The 21,378-nt window shown below is 39.4% G+C and overlaps 1 protein-coding gene across 4 annotated transcripts in view; it reads right to left on the reverse strand.

Annotated features, from left to right (window-relative positions):
- Window positions 1-21,378, reverse strand: part of ZDBF2 (zinc finger DBF-type containing 2) — a 43,009-nt gene that overhangs the window by 14,786 nt on the left and 6,845 nt on the right. For 2 of the 4 annotated variants that reach the window (XM_008259033.5, XM_008259036.5), the window contains exons 2-4: window positions 10,133-10,208; window positions 8,912-9,002; window positions 32-159 (exon numbers count right to left, since the gene is read on the reverse strand). In XM_008259033.5, coding sequence (XP_008257255.1) covers window positions 32-159; window positions 8,912-8,971 — 188 coding nt within the window. In that variant the 5' untranslated portion in view covers window positions 8,972-9,002; window positions 10,133-10,208. The remainder of the gene's footprint in view (window positions 1-31; window positions 160-8,911; window positions 9,003-10,132; window positions 10,209-21,378) is intronic. The other 2 variants (XM_008259038.5, XM_051849219.3) reach the window with 1 other exon arrangement.

Consider the following 21,378-nt stretch of genomic DNA (forward strand, 5'->3'; position numbering starts at 1 on the left):
CGAGTAATATTATTCCACTCAGCTACTTTACCTGTTTTCTTGATAGTTATACGGGTGGTGCCGCAGTACATCCTGCAAGAAGCGTTCCATCAAACTACTGGTACACATCTGACGTCTGCTCTGTCTGGTCAAGCTTCTGTGCTGAGCACTGAACAAATGCTATGAATAAAAAGGAAATGGAAAGTTTTTAAATTGGTAATACTCAGTAGGAGTGACAGTTTCACGAAGTGGATTCATATACTCCCAGTAGAAATATACGTTGATACCTTCTCTACAAAGCAACTCCAAAACATGCATCTAAAAACCATGATAAAAAAAAAGTAAAATAAATAAATAAATATCATGAAAGTATCTCTCCCTTAGATGTAGTCATTGCAGTTCTCTAAACAGATCCTAAGGAAATTATTTTAAATGTGGATAATTTTCACAAAACACAATGCCTATCAGAGCATGATAACAAAGAACTGGAAACTCCTTAGGTGTTTAACAATAAAATCCTTAAATTATGCCCTACAATATAATACATCTAACTAAAATAACACACAGTAAGTGCTGTGGCATGGTGGGTTAAGCCACTGCTTAAGATGCCCACACTGGGGCCAGCACTGTGATGTATCAGGTAAGGCCTCTACCTGCAGTGCCGGTATCCCATGTGGGGTCTGGTTCAAGCCCTGGCTGCTCCTCTTCCAGTCCAGCTCTCTGCTAACGGCCTGGGACAGTGGTGGAAGACGGCCCAAGTCCTTGGGCCCCTGCACCTAAGTGGGAGACCCTCAGGAGGCTCCTGGCTTCAGATCAGCTCAGCTCCAACCATTGTGGTCATTTGGGGAGTGAACCAGTGGAGAGAAGACCTCTGTCTCTTTCTCTGTCCCTGCCTCTCTGTAACTCTGCCTTTCAAATAAATAAATAAATCTTAAAAAAAAAATTGCCCACATCCCAGGTAAAAGTGCCTGTGTTCTTATCCCAGATACTCCATGGTTCCAATCCCATTTCCTGCTAATGCACCTAGAAAATCACGGATGATGGCCCAAGTATTTATGTCCCTGTCACTCATGTGGAAGACCTGAATGCAGTTCCTGACTACTAGCTTCAGCCTAGCCTAGCCTAGCCCTGGTTGTTGTGAGCATATTGGGAGTGAACCAGCAGATCAAAGATCTCTGTTTCTCTCTCAGTCTCTGTGTCCTTCCTACTCTTTCAATTTAAATTGCATGGTATTCTGGGTAGCATGATGAAAATTCACAACATCCCATTCCGGAGAGGGAGCAGGAGATGGGAGGGTTGCAGGTGGGAGAGAAGTTATGGGGGGGGGGGGGGGGCACTGTAATCCAAAAGCTGTACTTTGGAAATTTATATTTATCAAATAAAAGTTAAAAAAAATCCCATTCCATCTCACTCACGATCTAATTCATCCATTTGTTGAGCATATCCACACCATATATGCTACCCACCTACCAGTCACTTAGTAACTGTCTTTGGTATCAGATCAACTATTACAGGATCTCAGTGTTTGCATTCAAGAAACACTTATTTTACTAAATAATAGCCCTAAAGCACAAGAGTAATGATGCTGATAATTCAGATATGCCCAAGGGAAGTTATAAGGTGCTTCCTTTAAGAGTTAATGCAGTACAAGATATTCTGGGAGAAAAAGAGAAATCATATTCACATATCTTTTATTACAACTTATTGTTAAAATTGTTCTATCTTGACATCTCTTACTGTACCTAATTTATAAATGAAACCCTATCATAGGTATACATATATAGGAAAACACAACAGAATAAGGATATAAAGAAAGAAAATGTTTTTGTACAGCTATACAATGTATGTTTTAAGTTAAGTGTTATTATTACAAAAAAGTCCAAAACAGTCATGTGTTGCTTAACGTTGGGGAAACATTCTGAGAAATGCTACTGGTTGCCTTCATCCTATTCCATGTTTGTGCAAATGTCATTATACAAATCTAGACAGGACAGCCAACCACTAGATACCTACAATACACTGTATAACCCATTGCTCCCAGGCTGCAGACCTGTACAGCATGCTACTCTGTTGAATACTATAGGCAAATCCGATACAATGGCATTTGTGATGTCAACATGACTAAGTATCAAAAACAGACCGTAAAGATATGGTGTAAAAGAGTTCAAGTGGTACATCTGTATAGGACATGAACAGACCTGAAAGACTGGAAGGTGCTCTGAGAGAATCAGTGAGAGGGGAGAGAATGTGAAGGCCTAGGACACTACTGCACACCATTGTGGACTTTGTTTTTGTTTTGTTTTTAATTTAACTGGTCCATATACTTTTTAAATTTTATTTATTTATTATTTATTTTTAAACATTTATTTATTTATTTATTTATTTGAAAGTCAGAGAGAATGGGAGGCAGAGAGAGAGAGAGGTCTTCCATCCGATGGTTCACTCCCAAGATGGCCGCAACGGCAGGAGCTATGCCAATCCAAAGCCAGGAGCCAGGAGCTTCTTCCCGATCTCCCACGTGGATGCAGGGGTCCAAGCACTTGGGCCATTATCTACTGCTTTCCCAGGCTATGGCACAGAGCTGCAGTGGAAGTGGAGTAGCTAGGTCTCAAACTTGCATCCATATGGGATGCCAGCACTGCAGGTGGCAACTTTACCCACTACACCACAGCGCCAACCCTACCACTGTGGACTTGGTAAATGCAGTACGACTAGGCTGCACTACATTTATTTATGTATTCATTATTTCTTTAAAGATTTATTTATTTATTTGAAAAACAGAGTGACAGTCAGAGACGGAGATATCCTCCATCTGCTGGTTGCCTCCCCAAATGCCAGGAACAGCCAGGGCTAGGCTGCACCAAAGCCAAGAGTCAGGAACTCCATTTAGGTCTCATACGTGGGAACAGGAATTGGGCCGTGCTCCATTGCCTCCTCCATGAGTTAGCAGGAAGCTGGATGGAAAGTGTGGAGCAGCCAGGATTCAAACCACACATTCCTGGTGGCTTCACCTGCTGCACCACACTGTCAGCCCCTAAATTTATTTATTTTTATTTCTTTCAATAATAAATTAACCTCAGCTTATTTTAATTTTCTTAGTTTATACATTTTTTATTTAAAAAGTTTTTGACTCTTATAAAAACACATAGCTTAAAATATTATTGTACAACTGTACAAGAAATATTTTTGAGGCCAGATTGCCACCTCAGAGACCAGCATTACATATGGGCCCCAAGTCATGTCTCAGCTACTCCATTTCTGATCCAGCTCATGGCCAATGGCCTGGAAAAAGCAGCAGAGGATGGTCCAAGTATTTGGGATCCTGCCATCCACGTGAGAGACCTAGGTGAAGCTCTTGGCTCCTGGGTTTGGTCAGCAGATGGAAGATCTCTCTCTCTCTCTCCCTCTCTCTCTATAATTCTGACTTTCAAATCAATAAATCTTTTTAAAATAAATAAAAATAAATTTTAAATCGCATTTTCTGCATGGCATTTACATATAAATATACAAGTCCCTTTTCATGTTGGTACAACAACTCTGTTAACTCACTGATTAATTACAGTAGTCTGTCTAGATATCTTTTGGATTGTCTATATCCACAATCATGTACACGAAAAACAGCAGCTTTATTTCTTCTGATCCAATTTTATAACTTTCATTTCTTTTTTCTTTCCTTATTTCCCTTGGCTAGGAACCTCTGATAAAATATATATATTTTTTTATTTGACAGGGTAGAGTTATAGACAGTGAGAGAGAGAGACAGAGAGAAAGGTCTTCCTTCCATTGGTTCACTCCCCAAATGGCGCTGCGCCAATCCGAAGCCAGGGGCCAGGTGCTTCTTCCTGGTCTCCCAAGCGGGTACAGAGGCCCAAGCACTTGGGCCATCCTCCACTGCCCTCCCGGGCCACAGCAGAGAGCTGGACTGGAAGAGGAGCAACTGGGACTAGAACCCGGTGCTCATATGGGATGTCGGTGCCGCAGGCGGAGGATTAACCAAATGAGCCAGGGCACCAGTCCCTATGATAAAATATTGAATATACATTTAATTCAAGCATTAAGCCCATGTCCACTGATCTTAGATTTAAATCTTTTTTATCTAGGGCCAGCACTGTGGCACAGTGGGTTAACACCCTGGCCTGAAGTGCCAGCATCCCATATAGGCGCCGGTTCGAGTCCCGGCTGCTCCTCTTCCGATCCAGCTCTCTGTTATGGCCTGGGAAAGCAGTAGAAGATGGCCCTAGTCCTTGGGCCCCTGCACCCACTTGGGAGACCTGGAAGAAGCTCCTGGCTCCTGCTTCGGATCAGCGCAGCTCCGGCCGTTACGGCCAATTGGGGAGTAAACCAGCGGATGGAAGACCTCTCTCTCTCTCTCTCTGCCTCTCCTTTCTCTATTTCAAATAAATAAAATCTTTTTTAAAAAATATTTTTCTTCTTAAATCTGCTTTTATTATTATTTCCTATATAATATCCCATTTTTTTCTTCTTTCTTGCCCTATGAACTCTGTTTTAGTATACCATATTTCCTTTTTAATCAGCTTGGTAGTTACAGAATTTTTTTCATATTCTTTAGAGGTAACAGATTACATCAAGATTTTCTGACCTATCAATGTCTAAAATTACTTATTAATGTTGCAGCCACTGAGGGAGTGAGAACCAGTATATGGAAGACACTTTCTTTCTCTTTCTCTCCCAAATAAATAATCTTTAAAAATAAAATAAAATTACTTGTTATTTTCAACTTTTTCATAAATAATGCAAGGTCTTTAGAAATTAACTCCATTTACATCCCTCATAATCCATTCTATGAAGTTGAAATTACCCTGATACCAAAACCAGACAAGAAAATAAAACAAGAAACCAATATTCCTTAAGAATTTCAGGCAAAAATAAACTGAATAAAAATATTAGCAAACTGAATCCACACCATATAAAAGGATTATGCACCATGACCAAATGAGACTTATCCCAGGAGTGCAATATTAGTTTAACATCCAAAAATTCAATGTAATTGCTATAGACTGAAACTGTATACCCTCAAAATTCATATGTTGAGGTTCTAACCCCTAATGTGACTATACATGGAGATAGGGCTTTAGGAGGCAATTAAGATTACATGAAGCTGGGGTGGGCATTTTCAAAGAATATTAATTTATTTGAAGAGTTAGACAGGACCGGCGCTGTGGCATAGTGGGTTAAGCCTCCACCTGCAGCGCTGGCATCCCATATAGGAGCCGGTTCTAGTCCTGACTGCTCCTCTTCCAATCCAGCTCTCTACTACAGCCTGGAAAAGCAGTAGAAGATGGCCAAACATGTGGGCCCCTTCATCTGTGCGGGAGACCCAGAGGAGGCTCCTGTCTCCTAGCTTCTGGCTTCAGATTGGCCCAGCTCCAGCCGTTGCAGCCAACTGGAGAGTGAACCAGCAGATGGAAGGCCTTTCTCTCTGTCTCTCCCTCTCTCTGTCTGTAACTCTAACTCTCAAATAAATAAATCAAATCTTACAGAAAAAAAAAAAAAAGAAAGAGAGAGGGAGAGACAGAAAGAGAGGTCTTCCATCCACTGGTTCATTTCCCAGGTGACTTCAACGGACAGCACTGGACTAGGCTGAAACAAGGCCCAAACACATGGGCTATCTTCTGATGCTTTTCCTAGGCCAAGAGCAGGGAGCTGGATTGCAAGCGGGGCAGCCAGAACAGGAACTGGTACCCATATGGGATGCCAGCATTATTACACCAGAACACCAGCCCCTGGGGTGGGCATTTAGCTTAACAGGAAGATGTTGGTTAATATGCTCATCTCCCATATCAAATGCCTTGGTTTGATATTCAGCTCCGGCTCTGGCTCCTGACTTCAGCTTCCTGCTAATGCATACACTAGGAGACAGTGGTGACGGCCCTGTCACCCAGGTGGAGACCTGGACTGCAATCCTGGATACTGACTTTGGCCCCAGCTGCTACAGCCATTTAAGGGGTAAACCAATAGATGGTAGTTTCTCTCTCTCTCTCTCACTCTCTCTCTCCCTTCCTATGTCTCTCAAATAAATGAATAAATGTTAAAAGGTAAAAGATTAATGGAAGTCATAAAAGTCCTGTTAGGATTGGTGGCCTTACAAGAAAAAGGATGAGATTTCCCTCCCTCCATCAAGTGAGGACATAATGAGGAGGTAATCATCCACAAGCCAGAAAGAGGGCCTTCATCAGGTACTGAACCAGTTGGCATCTTGAGCTCCAACTTCATAGTGCCTTCAGAATTATGACAAGTAAGTTTCTACTGATTAAGCCTAGTCCATGGTCTTTTATTATGGCAACCTGAGCTAACCAATACAGCAATATACTAGCATTAATAGACAAGGAAAAGAACACATAAGTATCTAATAGAGAAAGGCATTTGACAAAAAGCCTGTATCCTTTTGTAACTAAACACTCAAGAAACTAAGAATAGAAAGTTACTTCTTCAACCCTATAATGTCATGTGTTGAAAATTCACAACCAATATAGTTATTAGTAAAAGAAAGTTTTCTCCCTAAATTCAAGAATAAGACAAAGATGTCTATTCTTACTACTTGTATTCTCATCACTGATGACACTAGAAGTTGTAGCAAAGGTGATTAGGAAAGAAAAAGAAATAAAGGTATCCAGAATGTAAAAGTAAAACTGTTTGAATATGACATGATCTTAGGTATACAAAAATCTTAAGGAATCTACAAAGAAACTATTAGAGCTAATAAACAAGTTCAGCAAAATGATATGGGACCGATATTTTAAAAATCTATTGTACACTAGCAACAAACAATCAAAGATGAATTTAAGAAAACAATCCATTTACAATAGTACCAAAAAGAGTAAAATATTTAGGAATAAATTTTACAAAAAATGTCTAAGACTTATATATTGAAAACTATAAAATACTGTTGGAAGATTTTAAAGAATTGAGTTCTACATAAATGGAAATATATATTCCCTGTTAATGAATAGGAAGATCTGTTAGTAAGGTATATATTCTCCAAATTTGTCTACAGATTCATCACAGCTTCCCTTCTGCAGCAATTGATAAGATTATACTAAAATTCATCTGAAAACACAAGGGATCCAGAATAGCCAAAACAGTCTTGAAAAAGAGAAACAAAGCTGAAGAACTCAAACTTCCTAAGTTGAAAACTTAGTATAAATCTACAGACTCAAAACTGGCATTAAGACAGATGTATAGATGAATAGAATTGAAAGTAGAGAAATAAACTCTTACATTTATGGTCAATTAATTTTCAATAGGAATGTCAAGACAATTCAAGAAGAAAGGACAGCTCCTCAGAAGAATTAAACACAAAGCAATATTGACACTAATTCCACTCCAACATATAAACTCAACAGAACTGAAAACACATGTCCACAAGATAACTTACACACAAATGTCCATAGATGAATTTAAAAAAAAAAAATTGGTGCTGGACTACTGAATATCACATGCAAAAAATAAAACTGGACCCCTATCCCATACCATTTACAAAAACTAACACGAAATGGATCAAAGACATAAATGTAAAAGCAACTATAAAACTCTTATAGGAAAACACAGACATAAATCTTCACATCCTTGGATTAGCAGACCCTTCTGACACCAACACAAGCAACAAAAGGAAAAAAACATATATATGTACATATACACACATATATAAACATATATGTATACTTATAGCAAAATTTAAAACTTTTGTACATCAAAACATACTATCAATAAAGTGGAAAGACTACCCATTGAAGGGAAGAAAGTATTTGCAAATCATATCTTTGATAAAGGTATAGTATTCAGAATATATAAATACTTACAATTCAACAATAAAAAGAAGAAACTCAGTTTAAAAATGGGCAAAGATCTGTACAGGTATTCCTCTAAAGGAGATATACACATGGCCAATAAGCACATGGAAAGATAATGCCATTAATAATTCAGGAACTACAAATCAAAGCTACAATGAGATGCTACGTCATAGCTGCTAAACAATAACTCATTAGATAATAGGAAGTTCTGGAAAGGATGCAGAGAAATGGGAATCCTCACACAGTGCTGTTGGAAACATAAAATAATAGTTACTTTGAAAAACAGTGAGGCAGCTCCTCAGAAGAATTAAACACAGAGCAATACTGACACTAATTCCACTCCAACATATAAACTCAACAGAACTGAAAACACATGTCCACAAGATAACTTACACACAAATGTCCATAGAGGAATTTTTCATAACAGCAAAAATGTAAAAACAACCCAAACCCCCATCAACTGTTGAATGAATAAGCAAAATGTGGTATATCATTCAATGAAATATTATTCATCCATAAAAAGGAAGACAATGGTAATACATGCTGAAACATGGATGAACCTTGACAATATTATACTAAATCAAAGAAGCCAGACACAGTCAAATAGGATATGATTCCATTTATGTGAAATATTCAGGGTCTACAGAGTCAGAAAGTAGATTCATGGTGGCCAGCGTCTGGGATAGAAAGGAATAGGGAGACTTCATGCTTAACGGGATCAAGATTCCCTTTTAAGGAGATGGAAATGTTCTGAAATTAGACAGTGGTAATAGCTGTATCACTTTGTGAACATAACAATAATCATAATAATAATCCAAAGCTCCTGGCTTCGGATTGGTGCAGCGCGCTGGCCGTAGCGGCCATTTGGGGGGTAAATCAATGGAAAAGGAAGACCTTTCTCTCTGTCTGTCTCTCTCTCTCTGTCTAACTCTGCCTGTCAAAAAATAAAAGGAAAAAGAAACATGGTTTTGTTCATGTTCACATCCCTAGAATCTTAAATAGCCTCTGCCAACTAATATACCGAAATATCTGTTCAATAAATGGATTCAATAAAATGTCAAAGAACAGAGAGGCACGGTTAAGGTCCTTTGCGGCATTATCACGCAAGAGGAAGTGCTCACCTGTTCCAGGTTAGTGTACTGCACTCGGCAGTAGCTGCAATAGCCTTGCTTCCGCTGCATCTTGAATAGTCAAAGTCCGTGAATACTCAAACTGCCAAAAGAAGAAAAATGGCCAAAATGACAAGGATTCCTTATGGACGTGAGAAAGATGGCTTTGATAAATATTGGAAAGCAAAAATGTACTCCTGAGTCCTACTCACTCTTATTTCTAAACTAATTAGGAAACCATAAAATAGCCATGAGCTACTGAGTCGATCAGCAAATCCCAAATAGAGATGAAATGACTCAGCTTCCGAAAGAGCAGTTCGTTGCCAAAAACTGAAGGCCAGATGCTTAAATTTCTTATCGATTTTCTCACAACTCATAATTAAGAATTAGGAATTGATTCAGTAACAAATAATACTCAATTTGTACAAATTACTACTTCTAAAATATTACTATAGTATATTTACCATACTCCAATGGAGTCTATTAATTAATTTTACCACCATGTTTCTATATAAAACCCCAGATTATTTGAACTCTCCATGTCATTTATAATAACGACTAATTCTCTGTCAGGAGAGTAAAGATACCACATGGCATGTTCTGATTAACTCACAGAGAGGCAGATTTTAAAAAAAATTTGCTAAAAATCAAAACAACTAATTTAGATTCTGAAACACAAGCCATTTTCCTCTTGAGAAGTATATAATGCAAACAAATATGAGAAATTATTTCTTACTGGAGCTTTGAGATTCCTACAAATAGTTACCTAGGCTCCACTCCCCTAAAACAAAAGTGCCTCAACATTATGTACAACACCAGTTTCCAAAACAGGCTGAATACCAAAATCACTTCCCAAAAATCTGAGTTAGTAGAGCTGAGCTAGAGCCCAGGATTCAGAATTTTTTAAGTTCCCTAGGTATTTGGATGCACCATCAATTTATGAGCTGACACAATGTATGTACAGTTATGGTTATTTTAAGTAAAGAATGCGGGGTTTTTTAAACTGAAAATAGAAATTACAAATAATTTTGTCCAATTTTTATTCAAATTAAACATTCTTATGTTACAACATTTTTAACAGAATCTATGATGTGCTTATAAGTACTTCTGAATAAAAAGATTATTCTGCAATGAAAAAAGTTAAACTCACGAATGAAACTATAGCCTTAAGACCAATTAGATGAGACTATAAAAGCTTCATTAACTCAAAATGCCATCATAGTGTTTACTCACCTATTAACTTTTTATTCAGGATCTTTGATTTTCTGACTTCACATTTATGGGGAAAATAAATCAACTGAAGCAACTTCTGAAACAAAGAGCACATAAGAAATTACTTATTTAAAAATTGTGTCTTTTTTCCATTAATTTACTTCCTCTATTAACCTAAAGCAACAAAACAAAACAAAGCTTCTTAGTTTAAGTTGAACATGTAGATAAGGTAATGTTTAAACTAAGAGAACCCTTGAGCTTTAACCTAAATTTGAAAGTCATAACATATCAAACATTTTAGTGACTCACTGAAAATGTAATTAAAACAGTCAACAAATGAAAGCCAAAATGAGAGCCAGCACCGTGGCACAGAGGTTAAGCCTCTGCCTGCAGAGCCAGCAGCCCACATGGGTATTGGTTTGAGTCCCAGCTGCTCCACTTCTAATCCAGCTCCCAACTACTGTACCTGGGAAAAACAGAAAGATGGCCCAAGTTTTTGGGACTCTGTACCCATGTGGGAGACCCAAAAGAAGCTCCCGGCTCCTGGCTTCAGTGTGGCCCAGCCCCAGCTGTTTGGGCCGTTTAGGAAGTAATCCAGCATGTGGAAGCTCAGTCTCTCTCTCTCTTTCTCTCCCCTTCTCGCTCTGTATCTCTGCCTTTCAAATAAATAAATAAATCTTTAAAAAAAATAAAACGAAGTCAAAATTAAAGTATGAGTCTGATCGTACACACACAAAACTAAATACTTCAAATGTCTTTTAAATTTTAGCCCTTATGGCCATTTATCCCTGTCTCATTTTCACCAGCCATTCCACTATCTCTAGTGCCACAATGACGAGTCAGTGAGTCAGAAATGTTTGCTGTCATTTTAAAAAACTCACACACCAGAACCCCAGCCAAAATTTACCAATCAATCAAAATACCCTTGGGTGGGTTGAGGGAGGCCCAGGCACATAAATATTTTTGGTTGTTTGAAAATCAGCAAAACAGAGAAACACAGAAAGAGAGCTTCCTCCACTGATTTCATTTTCCAAATGCCCACAACAATGCTTACTAGGCCAGACCAAAGCCAGGAATCTGGAATTCATGGAGTTGACAAGGTCTCAAGAACTTGAGCCATTACCTGCTGCCTCCCAGGATACACATTAGCAAGAAGCTTGAATAGGGAGCAGGACTGGGACTTATACCAAGCACTCCAACATATGATGTAGGCACCCCAAACAGCAACTTATCCACTGTGCCAAGTGGATGCCCCATATTATGCATACTTTTAATTGACACATAATAAATGTATATATTTATGGGGTATAGTGTGACATTTCAGTAAATGTACATAATATGTAATGACCAAATCGGGGTAACTGCTATTTCTCATATATTTTTCATTTGTTTTTATCAGCAACATTCAAAATCCTCTCTCCTAGTTGTTTAGAAATATTCAAATAATTGCTGTCAATCATGGTTGTCCTACTGTACCTCCTAGAATACTATGTTATTTCTGGGGCAGCTGTTTGGCACAGCCATTAAGACACTGCTTTGGGTGCCAGCGCTGTAGCATAGTGGGTAAATCCACCGCCTGCAGTGCCGGCATTCCCATATGAGTGCCGGTTCAAGTCCTGGCTGCTCTACTTCCAATCCAGCTCTCTGCTATGGTCTGGGAAAGCAGCAGAAAATGGCCCAAGTCCTTGGCCCCTTGCACCCATGTGGGAGACCCAGAAGAAACTCCTGGCTCCTGGCTTCAGACCAGCACAGCTCTGGCCATCTGGGAAGTGAACCAGCAGACAGAAGATCTCTCTCTCTCTCTCTCTCTCTCTCTAATTCTGACTTTCAAATAAATAAATAAATCTTAAAAAAAAAAAAAAAAAAGGACACTGCTCTGGATGCCTGCATCCCATATAGGAGTGCCTGATTCAAGGACCAGCTACTTCCAATCGTTTCCTGCCAATGCATGCCCTGGGAGGTAGCAGATCATGGGTCAGTTATTTGGATCTGGGCCACCCATGTGGTAAATCCAAATTGAGTTTCAGGCTTGTGGCTTCAGCTTGGTCAAGCTCTAGCTGTTGCAGACATTTGGGGAGAGAACCAGCACATCAAAGCTCTCTCTCTCACCCTCCTACCCAACGGCAAACTCTCACCTGCTAACCATCCTCTCTTCATCCCGCCACTCCATGTATTTCACAGGCCCTAGTAACCATGATTCTATTTTTTACTTCTATTAGCCTTTCCATATAAGTGAGAACATGTGTTATTTTTCTGTGCATGACAAATTTATCTCACTTAACATAATGTCCTTCAGTTCCATCCATGTTGCTGTAAATGACAGAACTACATTTTGGGGGCCAGCATCGTGGTGCAGTGGTTTAAGTCACTGCCAGTGGCTCCGGCATCCCATGTAGGCAACAGTTCAAGTCCTGGATGCTCCACTTCTGATCCAGCTCCCTGCTAATGTGCCTGGAAAAGCAACAGAGGATGGCCCAAGTGCATGGCCTGTCACCCACATGGGAGACCCAGATGGGATTCCTGGCTTTGGTCTGGTCTAGCCCTGGCTGTTGCAGCCATTTGGGGAGTGAACCAGCAGACAGAAGATTCTCTCTCTCTCTCTTTCTCTCTCTCTCTCTCTAACTCGACCTTTCATATAAATAAAACATCTTAAAAAAAGAAACTCCATTGTCTTTTTAACAGCTGAATAATGTTCTATTGTGTATGTATACCACATTTTCTTTACCCACTTGTCTGTCATTGAACACCTAGGTTGAGCCCATATATTAGCTCTTTTGAACAATGCTATAATAAACATCTGAGTGCAAGTGGCTCTTCAGCATGCTGATTTCAATTCTTTTAGACAATCAAGGAAACTCCCGGAAGAATCATGCAAAATTGAATTAAAAGTGTGTGCTCACTTTGGTTCAAAACAGAATTTTTTCATAATACACATTTTCTACATATTCAGGGGGAAAAAGCACCAAAATAAACCCATAATTTTAACTCCATTTTTTCCACAAAATTTTTAAAATATATTTGAAAGGCAGAGTGACAGATTGGAAGAGACAAAGAGACAGAGAGACAGAGAGAGAGTGAGATAACTTTCACCCGTTGGTTCACTCTCCAAATGGCCACAATGCTTGGGGGTGGGGAACTCTAGCAGGGTCTCCCACATGGGTGGCAGAGTTTCACTGCCTTCCCAGGTCCATTAGCAGGGAACTAGATCAGAAGTGGAGCAGCCAGGACACAGAACCAGTGCTCCGTTAGGGAATGAAAATGTCACAAGAGGTAGCTTAACCCGCAGCACCATGCAAGCTTCCCCACAAACTTTTTGAAGTAACTTTATATTTTCAGTAACGGGACTGCTAGGCCACATGATAGTTCTATGTTGGGTTTTTTGAGGAACTTCCATAGTATTTTCCATAAAAACTGTTTGATTTTAAATTCCCACCACCAGTTTATAACCTTTCTCCCCACCCTCACTGCCATTTGCTATTGTTTCCTTTTTATGTTATTACCCCCACTTTTTTAAATTGTGGATATTTATGTGGTACTATATGATGTTTCATTACATGTACACCTTGCGTGGTAGCAAATCACAGCAAATCTATTTATCACTTCAGGCATTTCATGTTTCTTTACAGTGAAAGCATCCAAAACCCTGTGTTCCATTTTTTTAAAATAGAGAAGTAGACAGTACATTATCTATAGTCACCCTATTTGCAACAGAACCCCAGAATTTCATACTCCTATCTAGCTACAACCTAGAATCCGTCAATCAACCATCTCTGTCTCCACTTCCCTCCCCAGCCTCTGGTAGCCACCATTATATGAGGAGGTCATGTGATAGTTTGTCTTTCTGTGGTTGGTTTATTTCATATAACAAGATGACTTCCATTTCTATCCACGTTGTTGCAAACAATGTTTCATCTTTGCATGTCTGAATAGTATTCCACTAGGTATATGTACTACATGTTCTTTATCCATTCATCAGTGAATGGACACTTTGGTTGTTTCCATTTCTTGGCTGCTGTGGAAAGTGCTACAACAATCATGGGTATGCAGATGTCTCTTCAACAGAAATATTTCACTTCCCTTGGACATAAACCCAGGAGTGGGATTGCTGGATCATATGATAGTCCTATTTTTATTTTTTTGAGGAACCTCCATATTATTTTCCACAATGGCTGTACTAATTTGCATTTCCACCAACAGTGTAAATGGGTTCTCTTTTCTCCACATTTTCACCAACATTTATCTTTTGTCTTTTGATAAAAGTCAATCTTCCTGGAGTGAGGTGATATCTCACTGTGGTTTTGATTTGCATTCCCCTGATGATTACTTACTGATAAGGAGCATTTTTTCTGTACCAGTTGACAATTTATATATCTTCCTTTGAGAAATGTCCATGATCTACTGCCCATTTTTTTCTTTCTTCTTTTTCACTTTTTTTAAAACTTTTATTTTATAAATATAAATTTTGAAATGACAACCTTGGGATTGTAGCGGTTTTCCCCCCCCCATAACTTGCCTCCCATCTGCAAACCATCCCATCTCCTACTCCCTCTCTCATCCCATTCTTCACTAAGATTCATTTTTAATTATCTTTATATACAGAAGATCAACTTAGTATATACTAAGTAAAGATTTTAACAGTTTGCACTCACACAGACACACAAAGTATAAAGTACTGTTTGAGTATAGTTATATCGTTAATTCTCATAGTACAACACATTAAGGACAGAGATCCTACGTGGGGAATAAGTGCACAGTGACTCCCGTTGTTGATTTATTTATTTATTTATTTTTTGACAGGCAGAGTGGACAGTGAGAGAGACAGAGAGAAAGGTCTTCCTTTGCCGTTGGTTCACCCTCCAATGGCCGCTGCAGCTGGCGCACCGCGCTGATCCGATGGCAGGAGCCAGGTACTTATCCTGGTCTCCCATGGGGTGCAGGGCCCAAGGACTTGGGCCATCCTCCACTGCACTCCCTGGCCACAGCAGAGGGCTGGCCTGGAAGATGGGCAACCAGGACAGAAACCGGCGCCCCGACTGGGACTAGAACCCAGTGTGCTGGCGCCGCAAGGCGGAGGATTAGCCAGGATTAGACTAGTGAGCTGTGGCACCGGCCCCATTGTTGATTTAACAACTGACACTCTTATTTATGACGTCAGTAATCACCCAAGGCTCTTGTCATGAGCTGCCAAGGCTATGGAAGGTTTTTGAGTTCACAAACTCCGAACTTATTTAGACAAGGCCATAATCAAAATCGAAGTTCTCTCTTCCCTTCAGAGAAAGGTACCTCCTTCTTTGATGGCCCATTCTTTCCGCTGGGATCTCACTCACAAAGATCTTTCATTTAGGTCATTTTTTTTTGCCACAGTGTCTTGGCTTTCCATGCCTGAGAAACTCTCATGGTTACTGCCCATTTTTAATTGTACTATTAACTGTTACTGAGTTGAGTTCCTTACATATCCTAGATATTAAGCTCTTGTCAGATGTGCAGCTTGCAAATATTTTCTCCCATTCTATAGGTTGTCTCTTCACTCTACTGTTTCCCCTTTGCTGTGTAAAGCTCTTTGGTTTGATGAAATCCCATTTGTCTATCTTAGCTTTTATTTCCTGTGCTTTTGGAGTCTGATCTAGACAATGCTTGCTGATTCCAATGTCCTAAATCATTTTCCCTATATTTTGTTCTAATAGCTTCAAAGTTTCAGGTCTCACATCTCAGCTTGTAATCTTTTTGAGTTGATTTTTGTACATGGTAGGAGATAAGGGTCTAAGATCATTCTTCTGCATGTGGATACTGTTACCTATTTGATAACAGTCATTCTAACCAGGGTGAGATGATATACTGTTTTTGACTTGTACTTTCCTAATGATTTGTAGTTAAGCATGTTTTCATATATTTGTTACTATTTTGGATATCCTCTTTTGGAAAATATCTACTCCGGTCATTTCCTCAATTAAAAAAAAAACTATTTATTTATTTATTTATTTGAAAGGCAGAGTGACAGAAAGAGAGAAACAGAGAAAGAGATCTTTCATCTGCTGGCTCACTCCCCAAATAATTAGGCCAAGCCGAATCCAGGAGCTACGAAATCCATCTGGATCTCCCACATGAGTGGTGGCAGGTAGCACTGGATGAGATGTGAGCAGCTGGGACTCAAGCCAATGCTGCAATACTGGATGCCAGCATCACAGGCAGTGGCTTACCCAGTGTACCACAACACCGGCCCCCATTTGCCCATTTTAAAATCAAATTACTTGGCTTTTTCCTGATGAGTTGTTGAGTTCCTTATTTATCCTTATTTATCGTTTGTCAGATGAACAGTTTGCAAATATTTTCCCTTATTCTGAGGGTTGCTACAGTTGGTTGTCTCCTTTACTGTGCAGAAAGTTTTTGTTTGATGTAATCTCATTTGTCAGTTTTGGTTTTTTAAAAAATTAATATTTATTTATCTGAGAGGAAGCCAAAAGAGAGAGCATGCACTCCCATCCTCTGGTTCACTCCCCAGAGGGATGGGCTGGGCTAAAGCCAGGAACCAGGTCTCCTATGTGGATGGCAGAAGCTGAATTACCAGAGCATAATCACTGCTGTCAATCAGGGTGTGCAGTAGCAGGAAGCTAGAATCAGTATCTGAAACAAAGAATTGAACCCAGTTGCTCCAGTGTGGGACATGGGCACATTAGCCAGCAGGCCACATGCCCACCCCAAGTTTTGTTTTCACTGCCTGAGTTCTGAAGTCATATCCAACAACAAAAAATTTACCTATAGCAATGTTCTGAGCTGCTTTCCCTATGTTTTCTTCTCATAGCTTTACAGTTTTAGGTCTTACATTTAAGTCTGAGCCATTCTGAGTTGATTTTGGTATGTGTTGAGAAACAGAACTAATTTCATCTGCATATGGAATACCCAGCACCATTTCTCCAAAGTTCTTGAAGCCTTTGTAGAAATCAGTTGGCTGTAAACAGATGAGTTCTCTACTCTGTTCCATTTATCTGTGCGCTGTTTTCATGCCAATGTCATGCTGTTTTGGTTACTATAGTTTTATATAGGTTTCAAAGTCAGGTATTGCAATGACTCCAGCTTTGGTCATTTGGTTCAGGATTGTTCTGGCTACTTAGGGGTCTTCTGAGGTTCCATACAAATGAAGAGTTTCTTTTTTCTATTTTATGGCATTTTGATAGGAAATGTAATGAATCTACATGTGTCTGGATAGTATGGGCATTTTAACAAAATTAATTTTTCCAATCTACGAACACAGATATCCATTGTGTGTGTGTGTGCATGTGCATGTGCGTGTGTTTTCTCAATTTCTTTCAGTAATGCTATGTCACTTTTCATGGTTCAAATCATAAAATTCCTAGGTAAAATTTACATGTAGGTATTTTCTGTTGTGACTGGGGTTGCTTCTTGATGTCTTTCTCAGTGATTTTGTCATTGGTGTATAAAGGAACCACTGATTTTTGCATGTTGATCTTGTCCTGCAACCTCAGTGTATTCATTTACCAATTCTAATGTGTGTGTGTGTGCGTGTGTGTGCATGAGAGAGAGAGAGAGAGACAGAGAGAGGGAGGGAGAGAGAAAGAGAGGGAGGGAGAGAGATCTGTAGATTTTTCTATACATAAAGAATCATGTCATCTATAAACAAGCATAGTTTGATCTCCCCCTTTTCATTTACATGGTCCTCATTATCTTCTCTTGCCTTGTTGCTCTGGCTAAAACTTCCAATACTATATTAAGTAAGAGTGGTCGAAAGTAGACAACTTTGTCTTGCTCCTGATCTTAGAGAAAATGACTTAAGTTCTTCCCTCTTCAGTAGATGTTGGCTGTGGATTTTGCATATATACTCCTTACTATACTGAGGTAATCCTTTTTTCAGAGTTTTTGTCATTAAGAGATACTGAATTTTATCAAATAAAATCAAATTGTATCCACTGAGATGATAATATGTTTTTTATCTTTCATTTTGTTGATGTGACATATTGCATTAATTAACTTGTATATGTTGAAACATCTTTGTATTCCTGGAATTAATACCACTTGATGGTGGTGTACAATCTTTTTGAAGTGCTGTTGAATTAAATTTGTTAGTATTTTATTGAGAATTTTTGCATCTATATTTGTCAGAGACTTTGGTCTATAGTTTTGTGTTTGTTTTTTGTTGGTTGATCGGTTGAGGTTTATGCTGTGTTTCCCTCTGGCTTTGGTAGGGTAATGCTGGTCACACAGAAGAAAGTGGAGTTTTGAAGTCCCCCCTATGATTATAGTAGAGGACAACTCTCCTTTTAGATCTAACAATGGATGTTTTGCATAATTATTGGTTGCACCAGCATTGGATGTGTGCATATGTATATATGTATTAGTTGGGGTGTACATTTAGCCTAGCAGTTAAGACACCCATATCCCACATCAGAGCACCCAGCTCCAGTTCCTTACTCCAACTTCCTGCTAATACAGAACTCTGAAAGGTAACAGTGATGGCTCAGTAGGATTCCTGCCACCCACACAGAACTAAATTAAGTTCTTGGCTTCAACCTGGCCCAGCCTTGACCACTATAAGCATTTGGGGAGTGAAGCAGTAGATGGGAGCTCTCTCTCTTCCCTCTATCTGTCTCTCAAATAAGTAAATAATTTTATGAGTAAATAATTTCTTAAATTTGTTGTTTCCTTTTTTTTTTTGGATTGAGCCCCTTATGTTATATAACAACTTCTTTGTTTCTTTTCACAGTTTTTGACTTAAAGTTTATTTTATCTGATAAAAATTTTATCTGATATATAATCACCACTGCTAGCTTCTGGTTTCTAGTCACTTGGTATACTTCTCCCACCCCTTCAGTGTCAGGAATGTGTCTTTACTGGTGAAGTGAGTTTCTAAAAGGCAGCATATTGCTAGGTCTTGTTTGTTTCTTTCTTTTTTTTTTTTTTTAAGATTTATTGAAAGTCAAGCTACACAGAGAAAGAGGAAAGAGAGAGAGAGAGAGAGGTCTTTTATCCACTGGTTCCCTACCCAGATGGCCACAATGGCCAGAGCTGCACTAATCCGAAGGCAGGAGCTTTTTCCAGGTCTCTCATGTGGGTGCAGGGTCCCAAAGACCTGGGCCATCTTCCAGTGCTTTCCCAGGCCACAGCAGAGTTGGATTGGAAGTGAAGCAGCAGGGTCTCAAACCGGTGCCCATATGGGACAGGCACTGCAGGCAGTGGCTTTACTCACTACGCCACAGCACCAGCCACTATGTCTTGCTTCTTTACCCATTCATCTGATCTATATCTTTTAATTCTGGAAAATATAACCCATCTATTTCCAGGGTTATTATCAATAAGTAAAGACATACTCTTGGGTCCAGCACTGTGGTGCAGCAGATAAAGCCACCAACCTGCAACATCTGCATTTCATATGGGTGTCAATTCAAATCCCAGCTGCTCCACTTCTGATCCAGTTTCCTGTTAATGGCCTGAGAAAAGCCGCAGAAGATGGCCCAAATGCTTGGACAACCCTGACACCCACCTGGGAGACCCTGAAGAACCTCCTGGGTACTGGGTTTGGCCTGGCCAGCCCTTGACATTGTAACCATCTGGGGAGTGAACAAGCAGATAGAAGATCTCTCTGTGTGTCTCTCCCTCCCTCTCTATAACTCTTTCAAATAAATAAATCTTTAAAAAAGAAAAAGTCATACTCCTATCATTTCATTAATTTTTGATTGATTTATATATCCTTCAGTTTTTGCCTTGTTGTTTTTTACCATGTAGTTGGTGGTTTTCTGTATTGATAAAATTTGATTCTCTTTGTCTTTTATGTATCTGCTCTATTAGTGAGTTCCTTACTAGTAAAACATCATGTTTCCATAATGGTAGTTAACCTTCTTTTGCTTCTAGTGTAGGACTCCCTTAAAAGCATGTCTTGTTGGGTTTAGTGGTGAACTCCTTCAGTTTTTGCCTGTCTTTGAAAGACTTTCTATTTTACTTCATTTCTGAAGGATAGCTTTTCAGGTATAGCATTCTTGGTTGGCAAAGTTTGTTCTATAGAACTATGACTATATTTCATCCCATTCTCTCCTGGCTTATAAGGTTTCAGCTGATAAATCTGTTACTAGTCTAACACAGATTCTCTCACAAATGATAAATTACCTCTTGATGCTTACCTCTTGATGTTTTCAGAATTTTGTCATACTTTTGACAGTTTGCCTAAAATATGCCTTGAAGAGAATTTTTTTGGATGAATTAGTCAACTTTTTGTCACTATAACAAAACACAGAAGGCAAGCTAACCTTGTAAAGAAAGGAAGTTCACATAGCTTACAGTTTTGCAGGCTGAGAATCCAAACAGTATGGCACAGACTCTTGTGAGGTATCCCTTTGGCTACATCACTTCATGTTAGACAGCCTCCTTGCTGGCAGCCCCAAGGAAGCACATAGCAGTACACAGCATCTGTAAGTAGCTCCATCTAGATAGCGGGTCTGCATCCCTCCTCTTATTAAGCAACCAAGATTCAACCATGGGGGCTTTATGCTATTGGCTTTACCTAAATACAATCATTTTCCAAGGCTCCATTTCTAAATACATAATTGGATTGTTTCCACTTTTTAAGTCATTATCATGTAACTTTGGAGATCAAACTCTCGAGCTTGAGAGGGACAAATCATAGCACCAGGCTATTTCAAAAGACCCATCTTCAACTTCAGAAATCTTTTCTTCTGATGTATCCAGTCTGTTGTTGAAGCTCTCAACTCGATATTTTTTTACTTCATGTGCTGAGTTCGTTCATTCCAAGATTCCTGTTTGGCTCTTCTTTATGATGTCTTATCTCTGTCAAATTTTTCATTCAGATCATGAATTGTCTTCCTCATTTTGATGAATTGTCTGTCTGCATTCTTTTGTAATGTACTGAGTTTCCTTGAAGTCACCATTTTAAATTCTATCAGGCAACTTTTCAATTTCCTTTTGTCTGGGATTCATTGCTAAAGTTATTGTGTTCTTTTGGAGGCACCATGTTACTTTGTTGTTTCACACTTATATCCCTAAATTGATATTTGTGCTTCTAGTGCCTTGGTCACCTCTACCAATTCTGAGGTGGCTTTCACAGCAAAAGATGAGATCAGTTAGGAAGGCTGTGTTGGCTTTGGTTCTAGGTAGGTGCCTTAGTGTAGCTTTTTCAGTCGTAAACCACATCAGTGTCTGTGGATATTTCAGCAGCCCAGGCTGTAGGGCTTTGGAGAATGCACCACTGGCTGGGATGCAGCTCTCTTGGGCATCGTGTGGGGCTGCTGGTGGCTCTGGGCACA

Source organism: Oryctolagus cuniculus, chromosome 3, assembly GCF_051225735.1.
Source record: "Oryctolagus cuniculus isolate XC-2025 breed Fujian yellow rabbit chromosome 3, ASM5122573v1, whole genome shotgun sequence".
NCBI lineage: Eukaryota > Metazoa > Chordata > Mammalia > Lagomorpha > Leporidae > Oryctolagus > Oryctolagus cuniculus.